At 32.8% G+C, this 12,229-nt stretch overlaps 1 protein-coding gene and 1 pseudogene across 1 annotated transcript; one reads left to right on the top strand and one right to left on the bottom strand.

The window, feature by feature from the left end:
* Positions 1-1,963: 1,963 nt before the first annotated feature.
* On the top strand, positions 1,964-3,172 carry LOC120118303 (transcription repressor OFP7-like). The gene has a single exon (XM_039138378.1). It carries the CDS (start codon positions 1,964-1,966, stop codon positions 2,972-2,974), a length of 1,011 nt encoding a protein of 336 aa, XP_038994309.1. The 3' UTR covers positions 2,975-3,172.
* Positions 3,173-3,862: 690 nt separating this feature from the next.
* Positions 3,863-5,793, bottom strand: LOC120118742 (annotated as a pseudogene).
* Between the last annotated feature and the right edge of the window lie 6,436 nt (positions 5,794-12,229).

The following is a 12,229-nucleotide window of genomic DNA, read 5'->3' as shown; positions in this document are numbered from 1 at the left end:
AGTTTATATGTTTTATTAGTATTTTGATGTATATATATATATATTTTCCTTTTCAAATAGTATTAAATGTACATATATTTCTTTACTTTTTTTCCTCATCTTATTTATTTATGTATTTTTCTTCTCTTTATTTTTTTATTTCCTTTATCTTTGATTTATTTATTTATATTTATTTATTTATTTATTTATTTATATAGTGTCTTTGCTCTTTTTTATCTCGTTTTATTCTTTTTCCCTTTATTTTATTTACTTTATATTATTTGTTTTCTTTACTCTAACACATTCACTTTTAAAGGGTACAATTTTTAAATCAATCTACGGTAAGTAGTTTGGATCGTCATTTTTTACCTTTTAATTTAAATTACGATTTTCTTAATTTAAGACAACTGGAAATTACGTAGTACCAAAAGGGCAGCTCAAGGGTGCTAACCCTTCCTTGACTGTAACCGACTCCCGAATCCGACATATCACTGGTAAGTCGCAGATCAGGTAAAAGATAAAATATCCAGTCAACCCATTTTTTTTAAAATAAAAGATCGGTAGCGACTCCAATGCATTTAATCAAAGTCGAAGCTCAATTTCGGGCCCAACTGAAAGACGATTCCGACATATTTACGATGGAATTGATTCTTTTAACATTATTTATTTATTTCAAATTTTAAAACGATCAGTTTTAATTTTTAATTTTGATATTAAATAATGGCATCACTTGCTTGACCATACTTTTAGGACAAATAAAGAGTGTTACATGGTGAGCTTGCCCTAGAGCTCTAAAGATGAAGATGTTCTTTATCACAATATTAACTCCGATGAAAAGTTTGGTATAGAAAATTGAAGTCTTTGGTGGAGGTTTTAACCTTGGAAATTGAGGAAGGATAGGTTATATGAAAGAGGAGGAAGTAGAAAGCAAAGAGAGAAGCTCATGCAATTAAATGTCTCAACTTGCGGTTAAGTCAAACATTAGGATATATAAACTTGAAATTCATTAAACAATGGTAGCATTGAATTTATGACAAGCTCAACTCAGGTAGCCTAATTTTCCTATTGCCTTGTAATGCTAAAATGTGTCAACGTCCCATTACCAATGCAAATATCCTCCCTGCTTTTGCAACAAAGTTCTCAAGTGAAAACAAAACAGACCACCTCATTCTTTCATTCATTCTTTAGACATACTTACACATGAAAAGGGTAAATAGTTCATTGCCAGAACTATAATTATTCTTATTTTTGGAGGCTTCCATGTAATCCTTCAGAAATACGGAAAGATTGGCTTCACCAATCAAAACAATATATATATATATATATATATATATATATATATATATATTAGGTTCATGATATACAGATAAGCTTCATCAAAATTAAATATTATAAAATCAAGGCTCCCAAATTGACAGAAAACTCGACTTTTCTCTTTAATTGAAGGGATCTTTTCATTAAACATAAACCACCTATTTGGATGTGTCCACGTACAAGTATAATAGTAATAAAAATTAAGGACCAACGGGGTTGGTTCAAGTGATAAGCAACCTTGTACTGTTTAAGTAGATATCAAGTTTGAGTTCTTGTATATGAAGAAAATCTCCGCCGAAAGATTCGTCCACCAAAATTAGATATGCGACGCAAATCAGACCGGATTAATCAGGCAAAGTCCTAAAACCGGGAGAGCAAAAATAAATAAAAATCAGGGAAGATTATTTTCATACACTGACCACTCACCTAATATGCAGACGTTTCCGAACACAACGTTTCACTAAAGACTCTTACGTAGCTTTCAAACTGTATAAACTATAAACTTGATATCATCTGTTGGATTTGGTCAGTCTAATTATATGGGAAACTTGGAATAGAATCTTATTATTTTTCTACATTGCCGGCCCTTTGTTCAATTATATAATCATATTGGACCATGAAAATCTAATCATATTGGACTATTGAATCTTGAGGGCTCCCTTCGTAAGCAATGAAGTACCAACTTTTACTGGCTAAACGTTATTTCAAGCTTAAATTTTCTTGTGTTATACCTTATTTCCAGCTATGTCGACTAAAGAAACCTTCCAAGTTGCCGCGGACTTCAGTTCCGGTAATTCAACAGTGCTTTTCTATAATGAGTCATACGGCATCGGGCTATTCGGACCTAAGCTTCCCCGCACCGCCGCCGTCGACGCCGGATTTCTCTTTTGTCAAACACCATTTGTCACCAAAGATAGCTTCAGTTGACTGCGGCTGCCGAGCAAGATCATACAGAACTCAATATATATCCCCGGACGTTAGTTTTGAGTCAACTCGGTTGCAGAAGACGGAAAAAGCTCAGAGTTCTAAACTTCAATGGAGAACATATGAAGCATCGGCTTCTGATGAGACTAATGGGAAGCACAAAGTCAATAGCAAGGAAAAGAAGAAGGTGAAAGTAAAGGCGATGGCGACTGTGTCGTCAACTGAGAGTGGATGTTTTAGTAGCGAATTAGGTGGCGAAGATGAAGAGACTGAAATCCTAATTTCTAATTCAAGAAGCTTCTCTGACGGTTCATCTTTTGAGTTGAATCAATCGTTGGCCGAGGAAGACTCTCCCACGGAAATCAAGAGGAACAAGAAAAAAGTTAACGGTAAGAAGATGAAGAGACTAGGAAGCTTTGGTTCAAAGAAATACGAAGGATCGTTAGCAGAGAACACTGAAACTCCATGGAGAGGTTCGATTCTGAAAAAGACGATGATGATACCGCCGTGCAAGGCGGAAGAGAAGGTGGCGGAGAGCGTTGCGGTGGTGAAGAAATCGGAAGATCCTTATGAAGACTTCAAGAGGTCGATGCTGGAAATGATAATGGAGAAACATATGTTTGAAGCAAGAGATTTGGAGCAACTTTTGCAGTGTTTTCTTTCTTTGAATTCAAAGCAACATCATCGGACCATTGTGGATGCTTTCACTGAGATTTGGGAAGCTTTGTTCTGTGATTACGCCATGAATGTCCAGTGAGAGAAATAAGCAATTGAAGCTTGCTTACCACTAGTTTGGAGCTGGTGAGGACTAAGACCTAATTTCTCATGATAATTAACGATTCATTACCGAATTCTGATAATTTTATGTTTGATCTTTAAAGAGTTTGATTGAATTTCTCAAGTCACGTGATCAAGATCAAAGATAAATGAAACAGGCAACCTACATGGAAGAAAGTATATTATATTCTGTCATTGCTTTTCTTTTTAAATATTATACTGCGCCCTTCAAAATTATATATATATTAGAGGGTGGAGAGCAATTAATTAATGTAATTTTTTATTTATGAATTGTTCAAAACCTGAAATAAAATACTTTCGTTAGTATCAAATTTAAAATATTCCATATTCATAAAAAGTTTAATACTTTAAAATAAGTTAAAAAATCAAATAAGATTATACATTCATGTTCGACATTATTTTAAATCAAATAATATGTTTAATAAAAAAATAAATAATATTTTAATTATGTATATAAGAATACTCATAAAATTATATTATCTGTAATTTTATATTCATATATTCTAACATTAATTCATGTATGACATTATTTCTTAGGTACTTTTAATATATATATTACTACAAAATAAACTAATTGATACGGACGCCAAGGTTCAAGAATGTGGTTAAAATGTTGAGCATTATTATACCATTAACTAAGGATACTTATACAAATTTAATTCAAAAGTTTTACTTCAAGTCGACAGAAGAGAACTATCTTATTATTATTATTATTATTATTATTATTATTATTATTATTATTATTATTATTATTATATCCACTATGAACGCGGGCGCTCACACATTTATATCTCTTTCATTTGCATTTTTCAAAGACTAAATCCACAAGGGACAAGCATCACTACTTCAATAGAAACCAGCAAAATAAATTTCATTCTATGAGGTTTCCCCAAACCTGTAAAAAAACCTAAAGGAAAGACGAAACAAATCTGTCAACCACAGAAAAAAGCTGAATGTATCTACAAAGTATTGATTTTGATTCTAAAAACAACCTAATTTCCCTATCAATTCAACCAGGGAATCTGAGCATCGACTTACTAATATAAAACAAAGAACAATTGCAGATGAAAAATGTAACTCTTCCAACAGTTGGTTTAAGATACTCTCCTATATGTTCTTCGATATCTGACTGTGATAAACTGGAAGGCCAACCGTTGGTTTAACACTGAGCCTTCCCGCTTCCAAGAGTGAGCTCAAGATCATCCAATCCTACTTCATGGATCCTCTCTCCTTCCCATGGCTTCACCTGTCCACTCTCAAACTGAAACTCCAAACCATGCCCTTTCTCTTTGATCAAATCATTGGGCAAACTTTGTGGAACAAAGGGTTTCACCAGGTTAAATGTGGGAGAAGTTGGCATTTGAGATGTAGAAGGTGCAAACTTTTGAAAGCTTATCCATTGACTGGGTTCAACTGTCGACATATCAGACTCGTCGCATTCAGGTATAGTAGCTGGGGATTGAAAATGACGGTGAGTTGGACTAGCCGGAGCAGAGACTGCATACAAAGGGTAGTTAAAAGAGGCCATGGGCTCTTTGGCAATGGCCTCCCAGTTTGAAATTGGCTTGGGATTTCTTGAAGTTGGAGACGAAAGGGGTGGTGTTACCGGGGCACTGTTTGAGATTCGGAGAGGTGGCAGAGATGAAGGAATGGCGCTTCGAAGGAACAGGAGGAGACTAGATGGGTTATTAACATCTAGCCTAGGGAAAGAAGAGGAGGAAGGACTGACTTGACATGAAGGAATTGGGCTTGGAAATGCAGATGACAATGGACTCGGATTTTGGGAGGAAAATGGGGTAACTTTAGCTGAACTACCTAGTATATCAACTGAAGCCGGTGGTGGCTTACATCTCTTAACAACAAATGCAATTAAAAACAAAAAATTATCAGCATTACTTGCTTCTATCCATCAAGAGCCAAGAGAATTACACAGGAAACAATGAAAATGAACTGTTAAAAAAAAGAATGAATTAGACAATTAATACCAAGCTAATCAACAAAAATTGTTCAATGTTCATCAATGTTTCATTTCAGCTATTTAATGTAGTTCCAGTTCTAACACAGATCAATGAATGATTGTCTATTTCACAACTGGTAGTTTGAAGAACAACGACTTCCATTTTTTACCCAATATTTAACGTTTCATCAATATTTCATTTCTGTTATTTAATAAAGTTGCAGTTCCAACACAGATCAATGAATGATTCTCCCTAATTAACAACTGCTAGTTCTAGAACAATAACTTCCAATCACCCAAGTAAATAAACGCAAAACCAGAATCAAATTTGAACAGATAAAAAAGACCCAGAGAGCAAAATCAACCTAAAAAGCAAATTGGAACTAGATCAAAGTAAATTTGAACAAAAAATTTAATAGATCTACAAATGGGTAAGTAGTGAAAAAAAGAGGGAGCAAATGGTAAATTAAATACCTTTCGATAAGTGGGCCATCTTCTTCAACAACCCAACCAGCCTCGGCACAAAGGGCTTTGAGAACTTCATTGTTATCACAGTGGTTGGGTAGATTGTAATTCCCTTGAGCTCTAAGCCCAGTATATATCTTAGCAGCCATAGCTCTTCTCCTCCTCTCTCTCCTCCTGTTATTCTCTCTCTTCTTCAACGACGGTTTCCTCCTAGCCGCCAGCGGCGTCGACGTCGCCCCATCTAACGTCATCTCTCAGATTTTACAGAACAGATGTGAAGAGGGTGCGTTGGCTCACGAGGAATACGCTTTTCCTTTGCTGGAGAAAACACGTTGAAAAGAAAGAATCTCACGGTGTTTAAGACCCAAACGACGAAAATGATAGTTAGAAGAAAAAAGGTTAAACTTTCCTCGCCACCAAACTATAGTACATTTTCATTTCAGCTATTATTTTTAAATTCTTATTAATTAGACCGCCTAATTATTTAAATATATTCAATTAGACCCTTACTGTAATAATTAATTATAATAATAAAATTGATATAATTATATATTTGATCTTCAATATTTATACATTTGTCCTAATTTTAATTCAATTTAATAAATTTAATCTCCAATTATATATGACATGTGTCACTATCATACTGGATGAAATTTTATTAATTTTAATTATTTTATATCCAATTAAAACAAAACATTCTAAAGAAATAAACTTGCAATTGTGGGGGTTTTGATCTAGTGACCTACTACTCCACCAAAAATACCTAAGCCACTAGGCTAAAGCTCTAAATAAGAAAATGTTTGCAACATTTATATATAACTTATTATAACTAGTAGAGAAAAAAGGTAAATTGACATACTTATAGAGGGATTTAAATTTGTAGTCCTGTAAACGAACTAAACGCACACGAACGGAGGTATGTCCATGTTCGTTCATTTAATAAATAAACGAATAATTTTTTTTTATTCATGTTCGTTCATTAAGGAATATAGTTTGTTCATGTTCGTTCATTTAAATGATAAACGAACATAAACGAACAACACAAACACCAAAAACAAACTTATTCGAACACACAAATGAATGTAAAAAAAAGTAAACAACAAGAATAACAACTTAAAATTCATTAACATAACCTGAAACTTTAGAATTAATTTGTTCGAATACGAAAAAAACATACATAAATCATAAATAAGCTATATGAACATAATAAAATCTTAAAGTTTATTTGTTCAACAAAACAATCTTCTTGAAATCCAAACAACTTCAATAATCTTCGTAACATATTCAACTTGCCCTCTGTTCGAACATAAATGAACATAAATGAACGAACATATAATTGAACGTTCACGAACGTAAATGAACGAACGAGCCATTTGTTCATATTTGTTCATTTAATTAAACGAACGCAAAATCTTGTTCACGTTCGTTCATTTAATAAATAAACGAACTTCCCGCCTCACGGTTCATGAACGGTTCGCTGAACGTTCAGTTCATTTACAGGCCTACAAATTTGGAAATCCAAAAGGGATTGCAAGCAGCTTAGCCATTAAATCAAATTTTATATTCAACTAAAACTTATAATATATTGTATATAATCATTAAATTAATTTAAAAAAATAAAAAGTAAAATTAAGATTTTTATATTTTTAAACTATATTTATTATTATATAGTTTCTTAATATATAATCACTAAATTAACTTTTTAATAGAATTAATAAATTTAATGATTATATATAAAGAATTGATATATATATAAAGATTATTAATTATGTTAAAAAATTAATATTATATTTTGGTTATATAAAAATAAATATAATTTAAAATCTAAATTCAAGATTTGGTGAAACTAGTTTTTACAATTATTTTAAAAATATTAAATTTATTTTTATACATCTTGAATTTAATTTTAAAATATTAAATTTATTATTATTTTGAATCTTATATTAAATATATATATAATGTATATATTTATAATACATTAATTAAATTTGCTTAAATAGTTTTGGTATTTATATATTCCCTAAAAATTCAAGGTTTGATTTATTTTATTATTTTCATTATAATATGATATGTTGTATAATATAAATCAAATATGACTGTTGATGTAGTGGTAGGAGTGCTCTCAAAAATTGTTGAAGACCTAGTTTGATTCCTCTTAATTGCATTCTTTCCTTTAAATTTGTTTTCTTGTCTTTTGCTGAAAACATAATATATGTAATTGTAACACCCCAATATGTGGTTAGATTTCTTAAGTTTAAAATATGGAAAATGAATAACCACAAGTGGGAAGAGTTGTTCAACCACTGCAATTATTATTATTTTTATAATATATAAAATGAAGAACCACATGTTTGAAAGATATATTTTTTTTGGGATGACTTGGTTTAAAATCAAAGGAGTTTGAAGCAATCTGACTGATCTCACACCTATAAATAAATTCCTTTAATGGTTCGACTTTGGTATATTCCACTATGGGAATGAAGTGCATAGGATGGAGTATGGCTTTGGAGCACATGAGTACCTCACAAGTGGGGTGTTCGAAGTTGAACCAAGAAGTTGTCATGGTTTCATCTTCAGACGATCGATATTGTTGGGCAGCACCGACATGTCTCGTTCAGAATTTCGGTTATTATGGAACATCTTTCGGATAAATACCACGGGGACACATATCATTTGATTGTTAAGAATTGCAACCATTTCACTGACGACGTGTGCATGCAACTAATTGGAAAACATATTCCTGGATGGGTAAATAGGCTGGCTCGACTAGGTTCGTTTTGTAACTGTCTACTTCCTGAAAGCATTCAAGTGACAGCAGTTCGACATCCTCCCAATCGTCCTGTATTTTTTTTATTCGTGTATTGGAAAGGTCAGAGTGGTTGTAAGGAACGACATAATTTGGTTTTGGCTCCATCGGAAGGTAATCAGAAGTGGACCGGAGTGTTTTATTTTGAGAAAACCGAATGGTTTTCATTAGATTTGTGGCGATCGGTGATGTTTTTGGATGATCGGAGGTCGGATTTTTGATGAGGAGGCTCGAACCATGTATTTTGGTTCCCGGGCGACGATCGACGATGGCAATAGATGCGGTGGTCGTCGGTGTTCAATTACAGGCCGGTGAAGTTTTCTTCTTCATCAACAGAGTACAAATTGAAGCTTAAAGAAGAAATGAAATAAGAAATTCCAGCACGTGGAATTGGCAAATTATAATGGAAGTGAGAAAGGGATAATTACAAGGTAAGCCATCCAAGTTGTTAAAAGCTCAACCTTGTCTCTTATCTTTCATATTGTTATGATTATGGAATAATGGTTATATTAAGATCGATTTAGTCCCTAAGTTTAGTAATTAAATTTTTTATTGAATCCTAAAGTTTTTTAGTTTTAACAATTGGGTCCCCAAATTATTAATTAGATTCTAATAAGTTATTTTTATGGCAAGGAAAATTATTTAAAGTCGTATTTATACGATAGATTGCCCGTGTTCGTTAGATAAAGATTGGAAGCTAGATATCAAGTTGGTGAGCTGGAATTCAAGAGTAATATTTTGTGTTTTGTTGACGTTCTGAGTTCGATTCCGAAGTCCGTTTTGCCAAATTTGAACCCGGTAAGCTGTTTTCACTGACTAATCACCCCGATTCGATCCGTTTTTCGCAATTAAGCTCCGTTCTTGATGAAATTTATGTTGTTATGTATTTGAGGAATTATTGAAAGTTGAATTAAAGATCGAGAGCATTTGAATGGAATTTATATGGTCGGTCGATATGGCACAGAAATCGAGGTAATACTTTACTACCTCTTTATGCTTTATGGAATATGTTGATATTGGTAAATGCATGAATAAGATAATGTTGGTCACTTTTGTGGAGTTGAATAATTTATACACTTGATATGAATGTGGTAGAAATTCTGTAACTAAATACGGATCGAATGACTAATATAAGAGATTGAGGAATTGTTAGAATTAAATTACAAGTTTGTGAATAGTGATAAAGAAATCAACCATGGATTTGTAACTTATATTTTATATAATCAAAGGTTAAATGTTAAAGGTACTTGGATGGGAAATTATGAGAATACTTCGGTAGGGTAAAATTATGAAAATACCCTTATGTTGTAAGATGACAATAATTGTTCCTGGAAGTTGGTTAATAACTCTGAAAAGACATATTGATCCGATAAAATTTCAGATGTGCAAAAGAAATGCTAGTTTTGCTTAGAAAATTTGGATAACTGGTTTTTAACCTTAAAAGGGTTTGTACAAAATACTATAAGTCTGTTAAGAAATCATTTCGAGATCAAAGAATGTTCGGGAAAGCAATTAACCATTGGATCTCTAAAGTATAATTATTTTCGTTAAGAATTAATACCGAAATTATATGGTTAAGAAATTACGAAAATGCCCTTGAGAGGTAAAAATAGTCCAAGTTGACTCTGAATGAGGAAGTAACATGAGAATTTGTTTTTAAATAGATAAATAATTGATTTTATTATTGAGATCCTATTTTTGTATGGAAAATTTCTGATAATCCGTTAGTAACATCTGAGAAGGCATTTAACCTGGAAATCTCCGACTTGAGTAAGTACATGAAGAATAATAATTTATCGATGATGATATTTCGTCGGAATAGTTCGAAGGGACTGACATAAATGATAAGTTTGAATTAAATAATAAGACTGGACAGAGAAAATGATTGAAATATTCTAGATCAGTAAGATGACCAAAATACCCCTGTAATGGAAATGATTAAAGAATATCATCAAGCCAGGAATGAATGGATATCCTCAAGCTTTAAAATGAATGAAAGATCATTGAGCATAAAATGGACCAAAATACCCTTATGTCCTAGACTAAGTAAATGTCTTGGACTATTTAAGAAATTCAAATAAACATGGATGTTGTACTGCTCTTAAAGGTTATAGAATGCAACTTAAGTCGGTCAACCAATGCTAGTGTTGTATCAATACTTGAATGGCATAGGAACCACTTGAATGCTTGTTCGTTTCCTCAAGTTTGAATTGATGATAATTTTGGAAGTACTCAACTCAACGCTAGAGCATATTCGATAGTAAGTAATGGATATCCGTAAGATAAATCAACCACGAATACTAGAATAACTCTAGTATATGGCTAAATTGAACTGAATGGAAATACAATATGTATTTGGAATTCAGAAACGTCTGAATTACTTTGGAAAACTCTGAAGTAACAAGAATAGACATGATTGTTAAATGAACTAAATAACCTCAATGAATGAGGATTAAATAAGTGATTTGGATGAGTCTGGAAACACTATTGAACTTACATGATGAATTGTCTTTATGGGTTATGAACCATGAATCAAGTACGTTCGTATTTCCTGATATCGTTGAAACATGGAAATGAAATAAAGACAGTTGGGAGATCTATTTATTGATGATTATGGGGATGATCTATGGATCTGCATTATGGTATTAAAGAGAGAATACACTGGAAGGATAATGAATTGACTTGTTGACATACATCAGTTTGAGAGTTGTGTAACTCGAGTTGTTTGATAATATGGTCGATAGTCATAGATTGTAAATGACTTGAATCTTTGATTCTTTATTTTCATCTAAAATCACTTTGGTCATGTTTGAAAACGCAAGTAACGTAGAAGGAAAAGATTCGGAATACCTCATTTGGTTCAATTGGGCTGAAATCCTATGAATTCAAAGTATATTCCTGAATACCCCTGATTGTTTGGGTAATGGAATCACTCGCAGTAAATCTAAATTTAGAATTATTATGTATTTAGAATTATTATGTATAAAGGTTCCTTAACGTTTTCCTGATGCACATAGAAACTTAGTGGAATTCTAAAGTATCAATCTGAAATGTCTGATTAGATCGGTTAGAAATCGATTCTCTTCAATAAGATCTTATTACTGGAATCCGATCAAATTGCACAAGTTCATGTTGTCCATATTGATAACTACAAAATACATCTGAAAAATATTTGGATTCTCTAGTGTGTTCCTTATATATTGAAAAATTGTTTTATTGTTTTAACATGTGGTACACTGAAATCTATGGTTACTGTTTTATGGATGCACCGACTTAACGGTGATGGCTTATGGATTTGTATCATTGTATAAACTGTATCTTGGAGATACATATTTGTAAAGTACAGCTCTGATCAAGCTGGAAAATTTTTATGGACCTAATGTGACTCTTAGGTAGGCTCTGCGGCCCTGAGATCATTCTCGGGTAGGCCCTGCGACCCTAAGATGTGTTCTTAGATAGGCCCCACAGCCCCGAAATCTATTTTGGGTAGGCTCTCAGGCCCTAAGATGTTCCCTTAGGTTAACTCTTTGTAAGATGGTTTAAAATACGAGTTTAAAAAGCTCCACTACAGTATGGTTTATGGGATTTTACTGAACTATCATTTGATTAGTGTACCTATTATGATTTTATCGTACTGATGGAACACACTAGATATCCTATTCGACCTCATGAAAACGTGACTGTATGAAAGGTTTCTTATAAAATGAGATTCATGGCTTCTACTCGATGAACTACTAATGGAACCCCAAATTATTTTGCAACTGGTATACGTTTGATTCAATAAGGAAATTATGGCTTCCCATTTATCTGCATGTCATGTAGCATCATCTGGTAGTTCTGTATTACTGAGCTTTCCGAAGCTCACTCTATTACTCACCATTGCAGGTTAAAAGAATTGTACGAGTACAGCTATCAACATTAGTAAGGGAGTTCTTTCGGCGTTGCTTGCAGAGTATGGTACATGTGATTAGGGGCATGTGGATTGT

This window comes from Hibiscus syriacus, unplaced genomic scaffold, assembly GCF_006381635.1.
Source record: "Hibiscus syriacus cultivar Baekdansim isolate YM2019G1 unplaced genomic scaffold, ASM638163v2 tig00110328_pilon, whole genome shotgun sequence".
In the NCBI taxonomy this organism is placed as follows: Eukaryota; Viridiplantae; Streptophyta; class Magnoliopsida; order Malvales; family Malvaceae; genus Hibiscus; species Hibiscus syriacus.
This window is presented reverse-complemented; position numbering and strand designations above follow the sequence as displayed.

What these genes read in the sequence shown, in the direction of transcription:
- LOC120118303 (XM_039138378.1), top strand. Translation starts at nt 1,964, where the DNA reads ATGAAGTACCAACTTTTACTGGCTAAACGTTATTTCAAGCTTAAATTT.